The sequence below is a fragment of the Nilaparvata lugens genome, chromosome 11 (assembly GCF_014356525.2).
Source record: "Nilaparvata lugens isolate BPH chromosome 11, ASM1435652v1, whole genome shotgun sequence".
Taxonomy (NCBI): domain Eukaryota; kingdom Metazoa; phylum Arthropoda; class Insecta; order Hemiptera; family Delphacidae; genus Nilaparvata; species Nilaparvata lugens.
In genome coordinates, this window is record NC_052514.1 from 40,959,152 (window position 1) to 40,985,073 (window position 25,922).

Here is a 25,922-nt window from a genome sequence, read left to right on the forward strand (position 1 = left end):
TCACTCAGGTTTTTCTGTTAATTTTAAGCATGTCTGATCATGAGGAAGATTCACTTCCTGAGCCTTCTGCTCTTTTCAATACAAGAGACAATTTACACCAGGAAATAGATTGGTTCATAACCAGCTATGACGATTATGTTGTGGACACTGAAGCCACTTATTATCAACTATTGACTGTAAAAAACGAACTAGGTTCACTTAGAATTAAGTATGATAAGATACATCAACAATTATCGAATTCAGGGTTGCAAGCACAGGACACTTCAACTCATTTTGAGATACTCAATAAGTTTATCTCTATTACCTCTAAGGCAAACGCTGCATTAACTGCCTTTGAAAGCAGACAACGCAACAATGAGGCCACTGCTGGTGCTTCCCAGCGGCCAACATCTCAAAACGCACATTTGGCAAATTTTCAGTTGCCTCAGATTCCGCTTCCACGCTTCAATGGGGAGCTTTCAAAATGGCAAGCATTCTCAAGTGCTTTTACTAATATTATTGGTAATCAAGATAACATTAATGATTCATTGAAATTTTTCTATCTTCGTCAATCACTCAGTGGTGAAGCTCTTGCTAGAGTGGAACACATTGAAGCTGACGAAAATGGTTTTCAGCTTGCATGGAACCTCTTGAGGGAGAGGTATGACAACAAGAGATTAATTGCTGCCAGGCACGTCACGGCAATTGAATCTCCGCCTACCATAAAGCGTAACTGTCCGCAATCATTACGGGTATTCATTGACTTTTGCAAGTCCCACATCACCGCACTCGAAGCGCTTCAACTTGGAGTCCAAATCAAGGACTTGTTGTATATGCACAAAATGTTGTTGCAGTTGGATACTGCTACTGTTCGAGAATGGGAAAAGAGTGTTGGTATACACGACATTCCCACCATTGATAAATTTTGGAATTTTTTGGAATCACAATGCAAAATCATGGAAGCTGTTGCTTCAAGCTCAGCTAACCATCATCAAGGAAATGTACAGCAAGGTACATCCAACTCGGTTGGTGCTCATAGCAAGCCGAAGTTCAACCAAAATCAATCGAATGTTCAAGCTAGGATGCAGGTTACTACCTCTTCTATGTCACCTTGTAGTTTTTGTAATTCTGTTGGTCATTTTCCAAATCGTTGTAATGAATTATTGAAGTTACAGGTTACTGATCGTTGGAATGCTGTCCGTGACAAAAGGTTATGTTATAATTGCCTCAAGCCTTTCGCACCCAATCATGTTTGTTCGGACAAATCGTGTATGCTTTGTGGCAAGAGTCACCACACTGTTCTTCACAGGTCGTATCCTCAATCACGGGACACTCAGCCTACTTCTAAGGATAAGGTAACTTCAAATCTTATTCATTCTCAATCTTTTGCTCCCTCCAAGGGTAAGAATGCTGTTTTGAATTCCGTCATGGTTCAGAATGTGGAAGCAACTAAGCAAGCTGTTTCTCATGCAGAACAGCCTCAGAAGAACTCTCATGTCACAATGAGCTCCACTTCGTCACTGTGTTTGCAACAGCAATCAACTGTCGCCTTGTTACCTACTGCTGAAGTTTTGGTTCAAACTTCTAGTGGGGAATTTATTAAAGCAACCGCGCTTTTAGACTCTTGCTCTGATTGTAATTTGATGTCAACTAGGTTGGCTGAAAAATTGTCACTTGTTACTTGTATTCTGACACTTTGATTCATAGTGTAGGTGAGAATAAGACCAAATCATCTATTTCTCATTCAGTTTGCTTGTCTTCATCTGATCGTTCGTGGTCGGTTGAAGAAAATTGTATTGTAGTTGATAGCATATCATCTAATGTTCCTAGTGTAAACATTGATCTTTCCAAAATTTCAATTCCTGTTGAACTCAAATTAGCGGATCCATTGTTTGATCAGCCTAAGCCTGTAGATCTGTTACTTGGTGCTGGCATATTTGCATCTGTTCTTCAGCCTGGTAAATTGTATCTAGCTCAAAACGCTCCCATCCTTCAGAAAACCAGTCTAGGTTGGGTCATATTTGGTTCTTGTAAAACCATTCGTCCTATTGCAGCACCTCGTTCGTGCCTCCCTGCTTCGCCTGTGGCCACTCCCCGTAAGGTTATATCGAATTTTCTAACTTCGATGCGATAAATGATGTCTCGCATCAGCTGGAGAAATTTTGGAAGCTGGAAGAAATCTCTCCTCTACTTCCTCCCTCACCTGAGGTTTTGAAACTTGAGAAGCACTACACAACCACTACCACGCGTCTTGAAGATGGACGGTTTATGGTCACTCTTCCCAAAAAGGATAATTTCCACTCATTGGGTCATTCCCGATTTCAAGCATTGAACCGATTTCATTCATTAGAAAAACGGTTATCATCAAATGTTGAGTTGAAAACTCAATACACAGCTTTCATGGAAGAATACCAACAGTTGAATCACATGTCACCAGTGCCTCCAGCACCGGATAATGAAAAATGCTACTTCATTCCTCATCACCCGGTTTTTAAACCTGATTTGACCACTACAAAATTACGTGTAGTATTTGACGCTTCTGCTAAGTCTACCACTGGAACATCGCTTAATGAAGTATTGTATGTTGGTCATACAGTTCAGCCTGAACTGTTCGATATAGTTCTGCGCTTTCGCACATATCAAATAGCCTTCATTGCGGACATTACTAAAATGTACCGTCAAATCTTAGTCCATCCCTCTGACCGCAACCTTCAGAGAATATTTTGGAGATCTGATGCTACTCTACCCATTCAAGAATTCACCTTGAATACTGTAAGTTACGGCACTTCGCCGGCAGCTTTCTTAGCTACTCGTACACTTCATCATTTGGCCGATCTTGATACGGCACCCAACTCTGCTGTAGCTAATGTCATTAAAAATCACTTTTACGTTGATGACCTTATTTCTGGTTCTTCTTCGGTTTCAGAAGCTAAGCATTTAGTTCAACAATTGATCAGCACATTGGCTCAGGGTGGTTTCGAGCTTAGGAAATGGTTGTCCAACTCGCCTGAAGTTCTCGCTACTATTCCTTCTGATCTGCTTGAAGCAAACACTTCCAAACCGTTGTCTGATTTCAATGATAGTGTGGTCAAGGCACTAGGCCTCATTTGGAACTCCACTCTAGACGTCTTGACTATTTCCTCTAATGTTGCTGATGTATTGCATAAAACATCTTTCACTAAAAGAGAGCTTCTCTCTTGCATTTCAAGCATATTCGATCCATTAGGTTTGATTTCTCCTGTGGTCATTTTACCCAAAACACTTTTTCAAAAACTCTGGTTATTAAAGATTGTTGGGATCAAAAAATTCCGCAAGATCTGTTGGAAACTTGGTTGACAATTCTGCATGAATTGCCGAACATTGTTAACATTTCACTTCCGCGTTGTGTGTTATCAAAGGACTCTGATGCCTCGCTTGAGTTGCATGGCTTCGCCGATGCTAGTCTCACTGCTTACGGCGCCTGTATTTACGTCAGAAGCACCTCTCTCGGTAGCAGTCAAACTAGGTTGCTCACTTCCAAGTCCCGCATTGCCTCTTTGAACCCAGTTCTCTCTGTTCCCAGATTAGAACTACAGGCAGCTCTGCTACTTTCACGTCTTGTGAATAAGGTTTTAAAGGCTTCAAATCTTACTTTCTCTAATGTGTATTTGTGGACTGACTCGAAAACAGTCTGTGACTGGTTAAGAGCCCCTCCCGATCGTTCTAATATTTTTGTAGCTGTACTCATTTCTGAAATTCAGAATTCAACGTTTAACTTTCATTGGAATCATGTTCGTACTAGTAACAATCCTGCTGATTTGATATCTCGAGGTTGTACACCCAATCAGCTGGCCGCTAGTCATCTGTGGTGGAATGGTCCTTCATGGCTATCTATGCCGAATAGTTCTTGGGATTCTTTCTCTAGCAATGTTGCTATTTCTCAATCAGTTCAGGTATTAGCTACTACCTCGTCTCGTAATGATGTTATTTCAGGTATAATCAATAGTTGCTCCACCTATCACAAAATGTTCGTACAACAGCATATGTTCTACGGTTCATTCATAATTGTAAAAAACAAAATTCAGTCACTCCGCGTTTTGGTCAATTAACTATCTCTGAAATTTCAGAAGCTGAAAATTGTATCTTCAAATCTATTCAAGAAGAAGCTTTCTCTGCCGAACTTAAAGCATTGCGTCAGAATCAGGAGCTATTGCCTAATAGTTCTATTAAAGCCTTGTCACCATTTGTTCATTCAGATTCTCTGCTCAGAGTTGGTGGACGTTTGCAAAATGCAAATGCTTCTTTGATTACAAACATCAAATATTGTTGCCTAGCAATCATGAATTCACTCGTGCATTGATTGTTGCTCACCATCGTCGTATAAGTCATGCTGGGGTGCAGGCCACCATGGCCAGTGTAAGACAACGATTTTGGTTTCCCTCCACCCGTCGCACCATCAAAAGTGTATTGCGGCATTGCATATTGTGTTTTCGCTTTTCGGCTCTTCGCTCTGAGCAAATCATGGGTAGTTTACCAGCGGCCCGCGTTCAGGCTAACTTTCCCTTTTATAATTGTGGTTTGGATTACGCCGGTCCTATTTCCATCCGTGTAGGCGGCCCCAAATCTCGTACTTTTTCTAAGGCATACTTGTCGCTGTTTGTGTGTATGGTAACTCGTGCCGTTCATATTGAAACTGTCTCGGAACTTACTTCCAAGGCATTTATTGCCGCTCTGATTCGTTTTTCTGCTCGTCGTGGCATCCCGCATTCCATTTTTCGGACAACGCCACAACTTTCGTTGGTGCCAACAATGAGCTACGTGAGCTCCACGAATTTTTGTCCTCTGATCGTCTCAAATCAGATATTCATGACACTATGTCTGTACTCAACATCCAATGGCACTTCATTCCCCCTCGGGCTCCACACTTCGGTGGACTCTGGGAGAATGCGGTAAAAAATTTCAAACGCATATTCCATGTAGTCACTTCAACAAGGTATTTAACTTTGAAGAAACCTGTACTCTTGCTGCTCAGATCGAGGCCATCTTGAATTCGCGCCCTCTTGTTCCCTTGTCGGAAGATCCACATGATCTTGCCTACTTATCTCCAGGTCATTTTTTGATTGGACGTCCACTTACGTCATTACCCTTCTTGCCGCCTAACACCAAACACATTGACCATCGTTCACGTTGGTATCAACTTGCGTTTCTATCCAGGAGCTCTGGGATAGGTGGTCTCGTGAATATTTAACCACTCTTCAGAAAAAAGGCAAATGGTTAAGCAATTATGAAAATTTGAAGGTCGGTACAGTTGTCATCTTGAAGGATCCTGGTTCCGCGCAGTCCACTTGGAAGCTGGCGCGCATTACTGAAGTTCATCCCGGTAAGGACGACAAGGTTCGAGTTGTCACTGTTCTCACTCCCTCCGGCACCTTTAAGAGGGCTATTTCGAGTTTAGCACCTCTTCCCATTGATGAGGATTCTAGTTAATCCCCTTGCTATTATGGTTCATGTTGTATTTTCAGGTTTCATTGTTCTTTTCCCCTGGTTCTCACATGGGGCCCAGTTTTCAATTTCCAATTGCCTTGCCAGATTTTACATATTTCTTACTTTTTCTTATTGTGCCATACCCCCGTATGACACAAGGGGCCCAGTTTATGTAAAATCTGACAAAGCATTTATTGGAACGGTTCCACTTGTTATTCGTTCCGCTACTACGTAGACATCATGTTGTCATCATGTCTGTCTGTCTGCGCGCTGTGTCTTTTGTGCGTCTGCGCTGACCAGTGACGTCACAGTCGCGGTTCTTTGCCACTGCTCTTGTCAGCTGGTTTTCTATACTTTTATTCGTATTTTTTTGTCGGATTGTTTGCCGTTGCAATTTTAATATTTGTGCTATTCGATTTTTTAGAATTTAATCTTGTCTTTAGGCATCTTACCTTTTAGATATTTGTTACTTTTTCACCATTCGGTTGCGAGCGCTTTGCCTACGTTCTAACACATCCGGCAGCTTGCCTTTTTTCATTGTAGCTTGCAGCGTCTCCGTGTCTTTTTCAATGGTGGATAGTCGAGTGTGCTTCCTGCGCTCGGTCTAAACCGTTCATCTGAATTCATCGGACCACAGAACGTTTTTAAAGTGTGAATTATTCTTCAAATTAATTCGTTTGTTCTATTCTTCAGTGTGATTCAATTATTCATCGAGTTCTTCACTCAGTTACTCTGTTAAAATTGGATAAACTTTGTCTAAAATTGCAACCTGTGTGAGCGTTTCATCGCTATTCATTTGATCTACAGAACCTTTTTAAAGTGTGAATTATTCTCAGATTAATTCGTTTGTTCTATTCTTCAGTGTGATTCAATTATTCATCGAGTTCTTCACTCAGTTACTCTGTTAAAATTGGATAAACTTTGTCTAGAATTGCAACCTCGTGTGAGCTTCAGTTGCCATTTTTCTACAATTGGCTTCACCTCGTGAACCTCAAACTTACAAGTGCATCATCTCTACCGTTTGGAAATCAAGCCAAAATTTCCACAATTTGAAGATCGGATTATTCGTTTGGGATTCTACTCGCTCCAGCCTACTTTTCCATTGGGGGATTCGCCTGCTGTAGTGGACGTTTCCATGCTTGTCATCGCATGGCCAGATCACTTCATCGCTTGCTGATGTCCTGTTCCTGTTGGTATTGCGGAGTCATTGCCTGTCTGCCTGGCCGCATCTCCTCTTCAAAATTTTATTCAGGTTATGTAATCGTTCTTTTCAATTTTCATTTACGTATTCATCATTATTGTTTTATTAATGTATATCTTGACATTCAATTTTTTAAGGCCACTGACGCCTACTAATTGTTTTATTAATGTCTATCTTGACATTCAATTCACTGAGGCTACTGACGCCTACTCATTATTTGATTAATGTCTATCTTGACATTCATTCACTGAGGCCACTGACGCCTACTTATTATTGATTAATGTCTATCTTGACATGCAATTCACTAAGGCCACCGACGCCTATTAATTCATTGTATTTAACAGTTACCCTGGCTTTACAAGTGATTTTCTGAGGCCACTGACGCCTATATAATTGTATTCAATTGTAGCAATTATTCTTTGGATTTGACAGCTACCCTTGGCTTTACAAGTGATTTTCTGAGGCCACTGATGCCTATATAATTGTATTCAATTGTAGCAATTATTCGTTGGATTTGACAGCTACCCTTGGCTTTACAAGTGATTCATTGAAGGCCACTGTCGCCTATTACTCATTCTAATTGATGTCTGTCTTGACATTCAATTCATTGAAGGCCCATGTCGCCTATATTCAACCCGGACTGTCCTCATTGTATTTATTAGCTACCCTTAGCTCTTAAGTGATATTTTAAGGCCAGTAACGCCTATTAATTGTTTGGTCGAAGTCTATTTTGACATTCAAATCACTGAAGCCTATGCCGCATATATTTTTATACGTTACTTGCTGAGCATTTTTTTACAGCTTATTGTCATTTCTAATCAGTGTTATTGTACCTTAGTAATAACTTTCATTATAGCACTCATTTATATTCATTTCAGGTATCATTATTACTACCTTTGCATTTATTTTCAGACTTCAATGGTCATTAATGTCATTGACCTAATTTCTTTTAAATTTTGTAGTTCTCTACATTATTTCACATGTTGTAATTTTCCCAAGATTTGACTCATTGTTTTTGTATGTGCCATCTGCCTATTATTATTTAAAGATTCAAAGACTCAACCTACTTACAATTGTTTTTGTATGTGGCCATCTGCCTATTATTATTTTATTGATCTCAAGATATTTGATTCAATGTTTGTATGTGGCCACCTGCCTATCATTATTTCATTGATCCCAGGATACTTGACACAATTGTTTTTGTATGTGGCCATCTGCCTACTATTATCATCTTATTATTATTAAATCTTATATTGTTGATTCATTTAGTCTTTTATTGGCGTACTTACCACACTTCAAGCTATCAGTATTTTTATGTACAGAATTCAAAGATTTATTTGTAGGTATTTATACCAACTATCATCCACAGTCCACTGCCCTGCCCTTGGATTCTGTCACAAGCATAATATAGAAAGAAAAAGGAGCCTCCTTCATACGCCAATATTAGAGTGAAAATCAGACTATAGAATTATTCATCATAAAATCAGCTGACAAGTGATTACACAGATGTGTGGAGTTGTGGAGAAGCCAGTACTGTATTTGTATAAGGTTTATAGTTTTGATCAAATACCTTAAAGAGGTATGCATCTTTAAGCTGGGCTTACACCAAAGTTATCAACAATATGTTAATAACTTAATCCTTATAGATTCTATTGGATTGAACGGAAGTTGACAAACACACATCTTCATCATGTGTATGATAAGTTATGTTCAATCTAATATAATCTGTAAGGATTAAGTTATTAACATTTTCACTCTTGGACAATTAATTACGACATAGCAGTCAGGTATTTATATAAATAAAAGCTATTAGCTTCTACTTACATTAGTGTAGCGCTTTCGGACACTAGGCCCTTCATCAACACTCAGAGTGTTGACAAACATTCAGAGTGTTGATGAAGGGCCTAGTGTCCGAAAGCGCTACCCTAATGTAAGTAGAAGCTAATAGCTTTTATTCATATAAATACCTGACTGCTATGTCGTAATTAATTGTTCAAAATTGATTATTTAACAAGCAGTTCGTAATGGAATCAAACATTGAAGAGTATTAACATTTTGTTAATAACTTTGGTCTAATTGCAGCTTAAAGGTATTTGGTTTCAATATTTTGTTTTGCAGTCATGGTATTATCATGCGTGCCCATTAGTATCAATATTCTCACATTCGAAAAAAATAATTTAATAGGTGATTAAAAATAATAAAATGAACTAAATAATGCTGGAGAAATTATAATATCTTTGATTGTAAAAAATTAATTTTCATCAGATAGAAAGATTATCACGGAACTGGATGAATTATATCATATGGAATACAAATTCAAACGTGAACTGAGTTTGTTAACATTTAAAACAAGTACTTGTAGATGAGAATACTGCGTGAGGACTACTGTTCACAGAACTACTAGTTTTATAAAGCAATAAAACAAGCAAATCAAAATGAATCACACTTACATAGGGTATTCCTTGAGTAAAGAGGGCATTTGAAACCATGTCATAATATTTTTGTCGATTTCTGATACAACACGAACTTTGCCATCTGTAAAGAAAAATGATTCTATACTCTCAGTCACTAATATTTTGGAGTTTGTAGAAGGAGTATTCTGACCCTGGTTGAAGGATGAGACTAGGAAGAAATGTTATTTCTAAATAAAATATAGGCTGTTACAGTAAATTGATTGAGAAAGTATAATCCTTTGTTTACTGAGAGATGTTGCATATCTCCACTCTTTATTATCAGGCGCAACATGCTTGAGCAAAGAGTTCTTTATTTATTTATGTAACAATATAAACTGGATTATATACTAATTTACATTAAAAAGCAGTAATGCTTATTATTCAACGAATTTTACGAAGTATGAAAAATTTGAGAATAAGAATTGAATGGAATTTGAAAAACGATAATATAATATTGTGATATGTAACTACAGAAATCGGCGGTGTTTCAACGAATAATTGTCGATTCTCTGTAAAGGATATGAAATCCTTTCCATTAACACACGACCGGGAGGAATTATTACAGACTCATCAGGTTGACTTGAATCACAGCCTTCTAGGTACTATTAATAGCACCTGCCGTGTCTGATAAAATTTCATGAGACATGCATGTCTGTTGCATATCTCTGTCGTTTGTCGCATGACCGTGATTTTCGGTTGTTGTTGTCAGTCGAGTGCAAATTGTCATCTTAGGAGGATAAATTACTCTATGATAATAGTTTTCAATAATTACCATACAAATTTATGTCAAAATATCGGGGACCGAGCTTCGCTCTAGAGTACAGAAGCATAGAAATGTATTACGAAAGAAGAAATTATAATAACATTCATACAGAAATGTTCTATCTAATCACAGTGAATTGAGATTAATTCCCAGAGGAATGCAAAAATTCCCCTCACAATACTACGTTAGTATAATATAGATCGTTGGTGACACCTTTCCGATACACAGGCGATGCCTCGAACATCTGTCACAAGCAGTGTGTAGGCTCTGATTTTACAACACGGGTTGGTTACATAATTATGCGACATTCCTCGGGCACTAGATTTGTTGTAGACATCAAGTCACAGTATACATACAGTATGGAAACTTGGCTAGTAACCTGACGCCAAAATCCGCCATCTTGTTAGCAAACGCCGCATTGTAATAGTATTGATGGTGGGTTCGGATCACTTAAATGATCCGCCATCTTGTTAGGAAGCGCCGCATTGTAATAGTATTGATGGTAGGTTCGGATCACATAAATGATCCGGATCAATTGATCTCATTCACTGCCACGAGCCAATCAGAAGAACAGGATTGGAACTCCCAAGGTCACGTGACGTGTCTAGTATTTGCGTCATGTAAAAAGCATTGGTTGGATAGGCATTTGATTACAAGTTTCCATTCTATACCTATTCTGTGATCATGTCTACGACACCAGTGTGAAGCTCGCTTTATTTATGACGTGAATCTCATAATAATAGATTGCCACCTTATCAAGACATATTTTTCATTTTTATCAAGACATATTTACAGTGAGATGAAGTGTTCACAGTATGGAATAAAAGTTAAAGTTTGTGAATATAATTTTAAAGAGTGGGATGAAAAATGAAGGAGTTCGGTATGACGTTATAATGTTAGTATAATATAATATTGGTGTTGTCATCCTCATTTATCATTCAACAAAGCAATTAGTGCTATTGTCTCCTAGCTCTGTTGCCAGATCTTTTTTCAACAATGTAGAAATATAATTAGTTAACAAAATATCAAATCTAAATCACGATAATTCATTATTCAATCATTTGAGAAAAAATTTGTGACAATTCGAATATAATAATTGATTATTTTAAACAAGAATGAACAGTTGATATTATATCATAAAAATATATATATAAACAGGATACACACGACACAGATAGATTAAAAATACTTAAAAACTTACATTTAAACAAGAATTTTCGGGGGCTGGGCCCCCTTTGTCAATCAACCAGGAAGTGAAGTGCAGATTTGGACATTCTAACGGTCGTGACCACAGAGACGCGGTAGAGATGTTGTGTAGACCATAGAGCACAGACGAACGGAGGTGCACTGATTGAAGGAGCATTATGGGATTAGTTGGTGGGCCATGATGTATTATTTCAAGCTGGAGATCTCAAATTTGACTGGGTTATTGATAAGGAAAGGTGCAGATTATGAATTGATAGAAAAGAGGAGATTTAAAATTAGAAATCCAAGATGAAGTAGAATAAAATTAGAAAATGGAATTATAGAATTGAATTAGAATTAAATTTATTTTTATTTTTATTGAAAATTTATTATATATTTGATAGCGGTGAAATTTCTTATATATGATGGATATATAATATAGATAATATAATAATTATATATAGATGGATATATCAATCATATATAAGAAATTCCACAGCTATCAAATATATAATAAATTTTCAATAAGAATAAAAAAAAAATTAATATTCCAATTCAATTCTATAATTCCATTCTCTAATTTTATTCTACTTCATTTTGGATTTCTAATTTTAAATCTCCTCTTTTCTATCAATTCATAATCTACACCTTTCCTTATCAATAACCCACTCAAATTTGAAATCTTCCGCTTGAAATAACTCATCATGGCCCACCAACTAATCCCATAATGCTCCTTCAATCAGCAGTGCGCCTCCGTTCGTCTGTGTTCTATGGTCTACACAACATCTCTACGTGTCTCTGTGGTCACGACCGATAGAATGTTCAAATCTGCACTTCACTTTCTGGTTGATTGACATAGGGTGCCCAGCCCCCAAAAATTCTCGTTTAAATGTAAGTTTTTAAGTGTTTATAATCTATCCATGTCATGTGTATCCTGTTTATATTTTTATTACAAAACTTTAAAGTGTCTTCTGTTAAGTGCTATATGTTATAATATATATATATATATATATATATATAATATATATATATATAATATATATATATATATATATATAGAAGACACTTTAAAGTTTGTAATATAAATTATAACAGGAGACACAAGACATAAATAGATTGCAAACACTTGAAAACTTACATTGGAAATGGGGGAAATTTTCGGAGACTGAGTCTCCTTCCTCAACCGAGCAGACTCTGTAAAATTCCTTATGCTGTGAAAAGAATCATAATAATGATCTCTACTCCTTGATCAATATCTTCTTGTATTCTTTTGAAATTGGTGTATACTGTTGGAAATGTAATAAATAAATAAATAAATAAATAAATAAATAAATAAATAAATAAATAAATAAATAAATAATAAATAAATAAATAAATACATAAATAATTAATTAAATAAATAAATAAATAAATAATAAATAATAAATAAATGAATGAATGAATAAATAAATAAATAAATAAATAAATAAATAAATAAATAAATAAATAAATAAATAAATAAATAAATAAATAAATAAATAAATAAATAAATAAATAAATAAATAAATAAATAAATAATAAATAAATAAATAAATGAATAAATTAATAATAAATAAATAAATAAATAATAATAAATAATAAATAAATAAATGAATAAATAAATAAATAAAAAATAAATAAATAAATAAATATCAATGATTAAATCTATTTGATTGTGCTCATATCTCACGTGAACTTTGCATCAAAAATTGAATAGAATTGTTTCAAAATAATTGAAAATATAATTGATTGATTAATAATCATCAAAATATGCCTATAAACTATCCTCGGTAAGTTGGAATCTTTATGCAAAATTTAGGGCCAGTTTCCGAGCTCGGGATCTATACCGTAAGTTCTGGACTTACAGAGTCCAGGACTAAAATAATCGCTCGGGTCTAAATCGAGTTCTGAGTCACAATTTTATCTTCTAAGCTCCGAGGTCTATTGAGTTCTCAACTTATTGAGTCCAGGACTTTAATGTAGTAAACATGAGGGAAATTCACAATATTTTGCTGTTGTATTGTTGGCATTATAGCAAAATGGAAACAGCTTATTGCAGTGGGATGATTCATAGGAGCATGCTCTCCAAACTATTTTGTAAAATTATTTTGTGAAAATACGTTTCGATTTCTTTGTAGGCCTAATCAAAGCAAGACCTTACCTTTTGAAAGATGAATGAATAAACATTTCATTTCACGTTATGCTATTATTGATCATCATTGATCCTAACCAGTGATTTAGGGATAAAAATTTAATTAGGCTATTGAGTTTGAAAACGTATTTGTTTTGAAAAAAGACTGGAATAATAATAATTTATTATTGTTATATTAAAATGTTGATTTTTTTTTCATGAATAATATTCATCAAGGTATTCAAGGTGGAATTTCAAGAAGGCTAACTGGAATGGGTTCACAACCGAATTGGATAAATGTATCCATTGGATCCCTCCAACCCCTGAGAATTACAAGAGGTTTAAAGGTCTTGTTGTCGCAATTGCAAAGAAACATATACCAAGAGGTTTCAGGAAGGAATATATTCCAGGCTGGAGTAGAGAAAGTGACCATCTATACAAGCAGTTTCAGGAAAAAATGACCAATGGATTGCAGGATAGCTCCTTAACAGCTTGGATGAGGCACATAGAAAGAAATGGTCCCAGACAATGGAGGAGATGGACTTTAGACATTCCAGCCGCCGGGCTTCGAGTCTTCTCAGGAAACAGGGCAGTGCAAGTATTACTACACACCAGAGCTCCCCTATCCATCCAGATCAGGTGGCAGAGCAAATAGTCAAAACATCTAAGGCTGCTGGCTGTTTGGATCATGCAGTGGAGGTAAGAAATGGACTGAAAGAGCTTAAAGCTATGGCTGTGGAGGACTTACACCTGTCCAGTGATTTCTCAGTAGAGGAGGTGGATGCTGCTCTTTGTAATACCAAGTGTGGAAAGGCACCTGACTTTGATGGAATCCACCCAGAGTTTCTGGTGCATGCTGGAGGGAAGGTTAGGCTGTGGTTGTCACGCTTTTATACAAAAATTCTGCAAACTGGAAATCTCCCAGCAGATTTCAAGGAGTCCAAAATAGTTTCAATCCTCAAGCCTGGCAAACCTTGTGATGATGTGAAAAGCTACCGCCCAATTGCACTGCTGAGTGTGAGTTACAAAGTGCTAGAGAGGCTTCTCTACAATAGGATAAGTAAAATAATACTAGAGCATGTACCGATTGAACAGGCTGGATTTCGAACCAACCGGAGTTGTACAGACCAGGTTCTCTCTTTGACGACATATATCGAGGCAGGCTTCCAAAAGGGATTGAAAACATCTGTTGCCTTTGTGGACCTGAGTGCTGCTTATGATACAGTGTGGAGAGAGGGACTCATTTTCAAACTCCTGCATGTTCTACCAAGCCTAAAAATCATTCAATTGATAAATAACATGCTAAAGAACAGATGCTTCAGAGTGCTCATGGATAGGCTAAGCAGAAGAAAATAATCAATAATGGATTGCCACAGGGTTCAATCTTGTCCCCACTCCTTTTCAACTTGTACTCAGCAGATCTTCCCAACATACCATCAAGGATCTTCATGTATGCTGATGACATTGCTGTGGCCACTCAAGACAAGAGTATGAAGACAACATCAGAGAGCCTCACTGAAGACCTATCTTCCCTTTCAGTTTATTTCCACAAGTGGAGGCTACACTCTAACATGAAAAAAACAGAGGTGTGCTGTTTTCACTTGAATAATGGGGAGGCTAGGGTAGAACTGGATGTGAGGTTTGACAACACGCAATTACAGCATAATTTCTTTCCAAAGTACCTTGGAGTGACGCTTGACCGCACTCTGTCCTAAAAAAATCACCTTCATAATGTTGCTGAGAAACTAAAAACTAGGAATAATATTCAGAATTATTTGTACTTTCACATGAGATGTGATTTCGCATTACTATATAGGTACTCTGGCTCCAAGTTGTATAGAGTAAAGTAGATTTTTTCCAAAATTGAAAAATAAATCTTAAAAAACACCCCTTCTTGAAAAGCTGTGTATAGATATACAAAACCAAAATATTTTAGAATCCTGTGCGACCATTCAATTATAAAAATGTATTGTCTCCGAGTTTGTAGAGACCGCTTTTTTCGGAAAAAGCACAAGGACTTTGAGGTAGAATGGAAAAGTCTCAAAATTTGTTTTTTAGAGGTGGACCCACACAGCACAAGTATGTTCTGAGTATTTTCTAGGAACGTTCTCTAAGAAGTTTAGGGACATCCCCAGAACGTTCTGTATGTACCTTGGAATGTCCTGGGGATGTCCCTGGAAGGAGCGAATGTCCAAAATTAGCAGGTTCCAGGGACATTCTCAGAGCACATCCCAGGGGTGTTGTGGAACATTTTTAAGACATTCTCAGTATGTTCAGAGGATCTTCAAGGGATGCGCCCCACACAGCACAAGTATGTTCTGAGCATTTTCTAGGAACGTTCTCTAAGAAGTTAGGGGACATCCCCGGAACGTTCTGTATGTACCTAGGAATGTCCTGGGGATGTCCCTGGAAGGAGCGAATGTCCAAGAATAGCAGGTTCCTGGAACATTCTCAGAGCACATCCCAGGGGTGTTGTGGAACATTCTTAAGACATTCTCAGTAAGTCTTCAAGGGATGCTCTCTAGAAGTTGGCGGGCATCCTGAGAAAATTCTATATGTGCCTTGAAATGTCCCTGGAACACAGTTATTTATAACCTATGAACACTGAAAATGGTCTCACCACTTTTTAAACAAAATAATAAACATGCAAAGAGCCCACCCCAGCAGCTGAGTGCATCTTTTAAAAAAAATAGATTTGATGGGCTAAATGAGAATTTAACTTTTTTGATGAATTCAAAAACATTGCAAAGATATGTTTTTATTTTGAATATGATTATTGTTTTTTTTTATTAATAATGATTAATTTTATCTTTCAAACCCTTAAGGTTTCTTTATCTTTTAGGTCAAGCTTATATTTTACAGCTGCCTATATGTCAGCTTGTGAATTTCGGGGATGAGATATTTTGATTTTCCACAGACACACTCACTCGCTCACTTCCATTATCCACAGACTACGAAATTATCAGCTGTTTTTCCAATGATGAATAATTATTATCCTTTTCATGTCCTTCAGCGAGTTGTCCCAGGGATGAGACCTAGTGCGATATAATTTTTATATTATTAACCTATGTTAATAATAATGTTACAAATTTCTTGAGTATCATTAGAGCCATTTTTGAGATCCGGTATAATAAAAATATATAAACATGAATTGCTCGTTTAATAGTACCGTATAGGATAGGATACATTACACAATTGCAATTGAATGCAGTGATTTTTTAATGTTTGAGACTTTTGTTAGTGTTATATTTGAAATTGAGGATTCAACAATTTCCTTATTCTGTACTGACTGAAAACATAAATACTGTATTAAAAAATTACTGCATTCAATTGGAATTGTGTACTGTATGAAAATGAATAAGATAATGAATGTTATGTAATATATAGTTATTATTGGAGTAATTGGCTTTATATATTGAATATATTCCAATTTTGGATTGAAATTATATGAGTTTTAGTCATTATTAAAAATTATAATAATATTAATTAATTCAAAACTTTATAATAGATGGAATATTTGAGATTTGAATGAAATCAAAGATCATTTATAATGATTACAAAAAACTTTATTTACAAAACATTGTAAAATGTACAGTACCTATTAGAAATAGATTTTTCAAATAAAAGATAATTTCATTATTATAAGTGCAGTATGATTGAAATTTAAGTGCAATATGATTCAAATTCAAGTAGACATAATTTTGTTTCTTGTAGTTGAAAGCAGCCTCTTAAATCACAGTTTTTCGCAAACCTGAAAAATGAAAAATAATTAGTTTACTTAAGTAATTTTTATACAGAGCTGAATATGTTACATACACATATGTTGATTTGCTGATGGTCAAAAATCTATCAAAACTAATATCATAGCCACCTCTAATACAAGGCCCCGACCTACGATATTGCAACGTTGCAGTGTAGGCCTAGAATCTAATACTTCATTGGTGAAAAAGATTTAAAAAAATACCAGCTGATCTTTTTCACCAATCATGTATTAGATTCTAGACCCACACTGCGACGTTGCAATATCATAGGCCGGGGCCTTGTGTTAGAGGTGGCTATGCTACTATAAATCGAATAGAGAGCATAGAATTTCATCAAAACATGTCCTTTCAGGTGATTTCACATCTTTATCACTAATTTAATGTTTTAAAAGTAATGCTGCCTACTTAAAAATTGCAAGAATGGAATTGTGTATTTTTTAAATTTACACATTTTCTGTGGAAAATACACTCAAGGAAGATCAAGTTCTGCTTACATTCCAGGAGGCTCAATTATAATTATTAAATTCCTGGAAATTTCCAATTGATTTCACGCCAGTATAAAAATCCTGAACAATTCCCGGACTGAAGTAAGTCACCCTGTCAAATAAACTAACGCCTAATAAAGGACAGATTTAACTTTTTTCTCATTACAGAAAAACACATGCATGGCGCAGCCTGCTAATAGTTGAAGCGCAGTTATAAGTAATAATTTCAATAACTTGGACCATTTAAAAAATAATAGCCTAGGGCCTAAGTTGAAAGTGTAGGCCTATGTTAAAAAAGTAAGTTATGTGGTTTAATTATCTGAATAAGATTCTAAATTGATTGCAATTACATATTTTACTTTAAACTGGCCAGTAAAGGATAATTTAGCCTTTTAATGGGGGGAGCAAGATACCCCCTTTGGTAATCCTACAGTTGAGTGGTCTCACCACCAATTTTTTATATAAAGAAATATAGGTGTTAGGTTAGACTAGTTTAGTATAAGTTGGGTATACCGTATTTTGAATATTAGTTGAGTCGAATTAATTCTAAACTCATCCTTCAGCTTATCCTAATAACATAACCTTGCGCATTTTTACAATAATTGTTGATTCACTTGTTGATCAATTTGAGTGTCAAAAAGTGATATTAACCTTAAATCAACAATAAATTATTGCAAAAATGCGTAAGGTTATGTTAAGCTGAAGGATGAGTTGAGAATTAATTCGACTCAACTAATATTCAAAATACGGTACCCAACTAATACTAAACTTAACCTTTAGCTTACCTTGGCTTTTTCTAACAACATAACCTTATGCTTTTCTCCAATAATATTGATAATTAAAGGTTATTCTGAAGTGACTATTCAAGTAACTTTTAGCCCAACTTCACCGGAGGATAAAACTTATTCAAATTCTGATTACTAAGATAAATATCACTTCCTAACACTGAAATTGATTCTATTTAACCATAATTATTATGCCTAACCTGACACATTTCTTTATAATAAAAGATATTGAAGCTGAGGCCAATCAACTGTTGAATAACTAAACTATTTGAGTATGGTAGCCTATTATTAAAGTAATAAAAAAATGAGGCAACAATTTAGAAAAGGTTCTAAATAATAATCCTTTCTTAGCAACATCTTATGTTCAAACGTGCAAGACCAATAAATTAATTATGTACTTAGATTAAAGTACTTAATTACGTTTTAATATAATTGTATCAGCTTCAATAGAATACCTATAGGCCTATTTACTCGAATATAATGACTATTCAACATAGATATTATTATAATTATTATAAACTTACCTTGAACTTGAAAACACAACCGTAAACACAATACACAATACACGTAGTGACGTAGTGTTTGATCGTTTGGTCGTGTTTGGTGTGGCTGGCAGTAGATGGCAGTAGAGTAGCATGATTTAGCAGGAATGAAAATTAAAATCAGAACCAGAAGTCTAACTCAAACTCGTTTCATATTATAAAAACACTGATTAGATAAATAATAGATCAGCAGCTGAACATTAATCAAGAATATTGACCAAATTTGAGTTTTATCTATTATCAAGTTACATTAGAAGAATGTAATTACAGACATTTTTATCAGTTGGTACTTGATGTCGGATGTCATACGCAGACGAGTAGCGCGACTTTCAAAACCAATGTTTTCAATTTATACAACTTTTTTTTCTTGAAAAGTGAAATACCGGTATTTGATCACTCTGTACAGTTGATTGATGACGAATACTTCGAAAATATTAGATGGCAAGTTTCCAAATTGACAGAATTAAGTAGAAAAGTGAGAAGTACAATTTTGTACACCGAAAGTCAAGTAAGCTATATGGAATTTTAATGGTTTTTGTTTGATTCAATTGAATAATGTACAAAAATAGCAAAAATGCTTTTTACTCAAAAACTATGGCTCTAATCAAAAATATGTACTGATTAAAAAATGTTTGCAATGCAATTCTACATCTAGTACACATAATTTCGCGCTGATTTTTTCTTATTTAAAAAATGTGATGGCTAAATTTTCCAAGTTGTTAGTGATAAGAGATTTGAAAATTCATTACTCCTCAAATATTTAGAATCTAGCTTCCCCTCGTCCTAAAAATAGAATAACACTCAAATATAGTTCATATATGTCAATTTCAGCCCAAACCCCGGCTTATATCACAAGTTGAAAGTATATTTTCGCTAAATTTTGAAGGACCGTTGTGACGACCAGGGGTGGAATATAAGAGCGTGCTTTACAGACATATTAGATGTCATATAGGTTTATATGTGTGCCAAGTTTCGCTCTGATCAGATGAGGGGTTGAAGAGTTACGAGCGCCCAACGAAATAATGAAGAATATTATTGGAAGAATATCTGTTCATCTCTCTGTGTCAAGCAGAAATTTCCTGGTATCTCATTTTTTCTAATAAACATTTATGTTGTAATGATGACCTCTATAGTCTTTTTATCTAATAGGCTAGATATCTACCACAATAACATCAACATCACTATACTATACAGAGAAGGTTCCTATATATATGTCCATGATACGTCCCCAGAACATTCTCAGCAAATATGCAAATATCTCAAATCTATTTCAGCAATGAAATTATTATGTTTGACGGAAATATACGTGGATAACTTTTTAAAGTTGTCAAGAACTTCACAAACTATTACAATATAAATATGGATAATTCCACTTCTATTCATATCTCAACAACAATGTCAAATTGATCAATTCTGTGAATGCCATTGTGTTTTACAATAGAAATTGTATGAATGATGTGAATTTCATATTTCTAGCTCGATCCCTTGACTCAACTCAGAAAATTTTTATTTTGTATCTACAGTATGTCCCTGGAACGTTCTCAGCATATTCATGCAAATAGCTCAACTGATAATGGTAAATAACCAAAACTGCTGGTACCTATCTCAGTTTTTAAATAAGTCAATGAACTTCACCACAACAGAGAAGGTCCATGACACGTCCCTAGCATAAATATGCAAAATATCTCAAATTTATTTTGGCAATGAAATTCTGTGGTACCTTCTGAGAACATGATCTGCACATTCTACAAGTTCTGGGATGTTTACAGAAAATGAGAAATTTATATGAGTTTTTTTGTAAAATTTCACAGTGTTTCTTATTTTGTTTTACATAAACATGCAATATAATAATAAAAACTTAAATTTTGTGTTGAAATTCTTCTATGTGAATATCCATTGTAGTTCCTCAGAACATCCCACATATCCTAAGACATGCTCATGATATGTCCCTCGAACATTCTCAGCATATGTGCAAATATCTCGAATCAACTTTGACAATGACTTTCTGTGGTACCTCCCGAGAACATGATCTGCACATTCCTTAGGTATACTGTGATGTTTACAGAGCATGAGGAACTTATGTGAGATTTCTTGTAAAATTTGACTTATATAGTGCTATATAAATATGTTTAACATTCATCTAATATAATATCTCATATCAGAAAAAAATTTGTCTGTTGAAATGTATTTCTGAGAATATTCTATGTAGGTCTTCTGAACGTCCCACATGACCTGGGACGTTTACGGAATGTAGGGAACCAAAATAGAATGTCCCAGGGAGGTTTTGTGCTGTGTGGGGCCCTCCCCTGATTGTGATTGTGGAGAGGTGGAGAGGCTAGACAAACAATGAATCATATCATCCGGCATTGTGCTATTCGAGCCTATCAGGGCAGTTCAGATGATTTTATAGCAGCATCTCCACAAGCAATAGCCTACATAACCAACCTGAACATTCAAGTTTGAATTGATCATTTCCTATTTCCTTGTGCTTATAATACACTTTTCTTTGTCATATATTTTTGTTTGTATTCTATAACCTAGATAGATGGTTTTATTTTGTTTTATATATATATTTTTTTTCAAGCTGACAAAGGTCAAAGACCTGCATATTTTTGTGAATTCATGTGTGTGTATGTGTGTGTCTATGTGTTTGCCATACGCTAATAATAATAATAATCAAGGTATTCGAAAGGTAAGCGAGTTTATGCACAGTTGGTAGCCTTTAGAGGGATAGCCTACTTGTATCACAGTATACATACAGTGAGGAAACTTGGCTATACCCTGACGCCAAAATCCACCATCTTGTTAGGAAGCGTCGCATTGTATTAGTATTGATGGTAGGTTCGGATCACTTTAATGATCCGGATCAATTGATCTCGTTCACTGCCACGAGCTAATCAGAAGACCAGGATTGGAACTTCCCAAGGTCACGTGACGTGTTCAGTATTGGGGTCTTGTAAAAAGTATTGGTTAGATAGGCGTTTGATTACAAGTTTCCATTCTGTATCTATTCTGTGCTTGTATAGCTGACTTGAAAGTCTGCATAAGATTCATCAAACCAAACTGTTAGCATGCAGCTGTTATCAATGAGAAATACTGACAGTTTGCAACAGGCACTCACCTTAACAGTTAAACACCGATACAATTCTTGCTTGATTATGGCAAAGCCAACTTGTTTCGAAATGAGATTATCTTGTTCATCTTGTTCATCTTCAAGTATATTTCTTCTGCTGAAAATCCTCGTAGAGAAGGCTCCATCTGGTTTGGAGACGTATGATTCATGGTTCTTGTGACAGCTGAAAATTTAAATTGCAACTTTTAGTTGAAATGATTCATTCACAAACAATATTTGTTCTAAAAGGTGCTTAGGAAGAAATGAAGATATTCGCTCATAGCTGAAAGTCTATACTTTTATACTCACGAAGCCACGTCATCCTCTCCTGATGTGATGTCATAAGCATACGGCGAACCTACTTCCAAATAAACTCCTTTCAATATGTATTCTGACTGTTCGTATATCGAACTAAAATCACGATAATGGATGAAATCACTGGCGAATTCCAGATCCTTGCTGCAATAATATAACAATATCAATAATTATTGTTATTTATATTATGAAATATACTATTCTATTTAATATCAAGCTAGCAATTTATGGGTATGTCCGATGGATTACGTAAATGGCTCTAATGATTTCGATGAGTTTTGAAAAATCGATGGTTTAAACTACAGTTACCCTATAAGGTAACTGAAGCCTTATATAGTGACAGTGGTTCAAACCAGGTTTGCTTTAGAATCTCTTTATCCACATAGCAGCTATTAGGGATTGGGGAATAGGGATAAGGTACTAGAAAATATAATTATGGAGGGAATGACTGAGGGAAGGAATGAGCGAGAAAGGCCAAGACTGGAGTACATAGAACAACTAGAGAAGGATCTGAGATTTATTAATTTATTTATTCAACCGAGGAAGAACGACATAATCATAGAATGATTGGAAATGGATAAACAGGCTCAAAGCCTTTACTATTACATTCCAGAATTTGATTGAAAATTGGTCCAAAAGAGGTTATGATACGTCAACACTTTCAGCAAACACAAATATTCATGGTCCCAAAGCAATTACAAAAAACTTTGAATGTTGATATAGGAAATCAATTCAAAGACTCCACTGTAGTAATGTGTTAAAGTAGTAACAGCAGACTATTAATAACAGAAAGATAACTAAATCTTGAAATCTTCGGCTTCTTCGAACTCACCTAATTTGTTTCGCAAAACCCTGTTTTTGTCTTCATTGACTGGGAAAACTATAGTCAGCGGAAAAAATAGTCCGATGGAAATTGGAATGGCTGACTAAAACCAGTTAAGCTAGTTACAAACACATCTATTTTGGATTCACGATTTTTTGCCGTCCTTATAAATTCTATCAGATTAGACTAAACTGGACACACATCATCTGTTCGATCTTTAGTATTTATAAGGACGGCAAAAAATCGTGAATCCAAAATCGATGTGTGTGTAACTACCTTAACTGGCTTTAGTCAGCCATTCCAATTTCCATCGGACTATTTTCTGCTGACTATAGTTTTCCCAGCCAATGAAGACAAAAACAGGGTTTTGCGAAACAAATTAGGTGAGTTCGAAGAAGCCAAAGATTTCAAGATTTAGTTATTTTGTTATCTTTCTGTTAACGCCTACTAGATACTAATACAAGATAACTAGATATTAATACAAGTAATTATTGGTATAGAATTGTAGGGAATTTCATCCTCTATGATTCCTGTAATCTATAATTTGTCTTCAGCAATTCCGCTTGATTGAAAAATGGCTTGAACTTTTGGAGAGAGGATAAATTTCTTGAAATCTTCGGCTTCTATAAACTTACTCAACTAATTTCAAAACTAGTTTTGTTCTTAAATTGATTCAATGCACGTGGAAGGGGAACCCTAGTCCACAGTTCAAGGCCAAATTCGATTCTCTATCATCAAGTGCTCCCGCGGTGGATGGCATTGAGAATAGAAAAAAAAACTTTTAAAAATAGTTTTCTCGAAAACATCTGTTGAACGACTCGAGGCTCAAGTCCTTGATAGAAACTTACTTGTTCATTGATATTGTTGTCATCGTATTCATAAACTACCCTATTACAGCATCAACTTATGCCTCGAATTCCCTACACATCTCCTGTTTTTCCTCCTCACATTCTTATTTTCAAATTCTGAATTATTTGAAATTAATAAAAACAATATAAAACATGTAGTACCCTTTTTATTTAAAACATTTTAAAACTTTGAAACATTTCAACGACTAGTTTTGGCCTTCTTCGGTCATTTTCAAGTAAAAATGAAGAATAATGATTTAAAACATTCCAATGACTAGTTCCAGCATAATTTGGCCATTTTCAAGTGAAATGGAAATTATTCAACTTGAAAATGGCCAAAGTAGGCCGAAACTAGTCGTTGAAATGTTTCAACGTTAAAGTTTTAAAATGTGCCTTGTTGTTGTCACTGTATAGGACCTTGAATAGGTTGGCAGATGGCTCCAATCTGAGTTTTCTTTTTTGCCGCTTCAATTGAACTATAGTGAGGTTATAATGACAGTGGAGATTCCCCAGTTTATCAGCCTATTTTATTCAATTTATTCAAAAATCTCAGTCTAAACTGATACAGCACAGGCTGTTCATAAATAAATGTAACATAAATTGGAGGATAATAACATAAGTTTGAGGCTGATGGTTAACATTTTGGAGCCCTTCTAACATGAAATTTCTAGAATTTAGCTGGAAATATGTACCAAATTTGAACATTTTCTGTTCATTTGCTCTTGATAACGCTGAGAAAACGCTGATTTCGGGCGTAATTTTCAAGTCATTCAACAACAACATCATTATACAATATTGTTCACCTTACCGAATTAGCTCTCTAAATTAGTTGAGTCATGTTCTCAGGGGATGAGGGTGGTTTAAAAGTTGCATTTTTCAGCGTTTTGCTTCCACGCTCATATCTTGAGAAGAATGCGTTCAACCGACATAACTAACTATTCAAAAATGAAGCTTGGTAAAGTCTCTACACTCTTTTTGTTCAGTGAAATATTGTGATACTCGCAACAGTTCCCGAGTTATAAGCTCTTGAAGGTGTGTAATTGTTGAAATAATAGGTTTTTATCCAATGTTTTGCTCTTTCAGGACTTATAACTCTCCAACAGTGCATCATAAAAACTTAATGCTTATCGTGATTAGTAGCGCATTGAATTATCTCTGAAATGATGTATTATGCCACTATTCCATGTTTTCCATCCATTGTTTATAATGGTGCATTTTGATACACCTTCAAATTAAATTTATTTGTGAAGAGAATTGGCTAGGTCTCATTGAAAGAAACCAGAAACATTATCATCAACTGTACTATCAATCGACTGAGATAGATAAGATAATAAAGACTCTAAATAATGTGATTATTGGCATCAGTACGAAAATAGAATTCATTTTTTAACCATTTAATAAAATAATAACAAAGAATTGAGGTTAGGTTCATTGGTAATAGTGCCTGTCGGAAATATCAATGGCGGTCAAGCCGGACGCAAAGAATTCTATCAGCTACCTCAGAACAGAATAATTGTATGCATACAGTATCCAATAAAACGAGGACAAAGTGATTTTGTAAATTCTAGCATGCCAAATAAGGGACATAAAACGTTTGAGAAAACACAAAAATATTTATTGTATAAATACCATTAAACAGAACATTTAAAAATCATGATAAAAATTAGGGGAAGTAGGATACAGTTTAATGAAGTACATTTGTACAAGAAAATATTGATGTACCAATCAGAGTCTAGTATTTGATAGGCGCTAAAAGTATATAATTCAAAAAGCCACCACGTAGTATTTTTTAAATTTATAAAAATATGTTATTTGTAAAAATTATACATAACTATGATTTACATGTGAGCGGATTCGAATGTGAAAAACATTTGTTTATTTTAAAATAATCTGTCTTCATATTACGAACTATTTACTGGAGCCAAAGGTTAGGTTAGGTTATGACATAGATAGAATGTTCTCCAAATTTGCAAACAGGACACATTATTTTACTAGCATTATTGGGTGACTGCATTTTAGGATTTGAAGTATTATTAGCTGTGACTGTAAACACTTTTT

At 35.2% G+C, this 25,922-nt stretch overlaps 2 protein-coding genes across 3 annotated transcripts in view; both read right to left on the bottom strand.

Moving 5' to 3' along the window:
- Positions 1 to 25,922, bottom strand: part of LOC111049326 — a gene marked incomplete in the record, with an annotated part of 290,512 nt that overhangs the window by 173,168 nt on the left and 91,422 nt on the right.
- LOC111054471 overlaps positions 1 to 25,922 on the bottom strand; it is a 78,129-nt gene that overhangs the window by 40,136 nt on the left and 12,071 nt on the right. The window contains exons 4-6 of one of the 2 annotated variants that reach the window (XM_039438442.1): positions 22,188 to 22,337; positions 21,888 to 22,062; positions 9,094 to 9,178 (exon numbers count right to left, since the gene is read on the bottom strand). In XM_039438442.1, coding sequence (XP_039294376.1) covers positions 9,134 to 9,178; positions 21,888 to 22,062; positions 22,188 to 22,337 — 370 coding nt within the window. In that variant the 3' untranslated portion in view covers positions 9,094 to 9,133. Of the gene's footprint in view, positions 1 to 9,093; positions 9,179 to 10,072; positions 10,185 to 21,887; positions 22,063 to 22,187; positions 22,338 to 25,922 lie in introns of those variants that run through there. The other variant, XM_039438441.1, reaches the window with a different exon arrangement.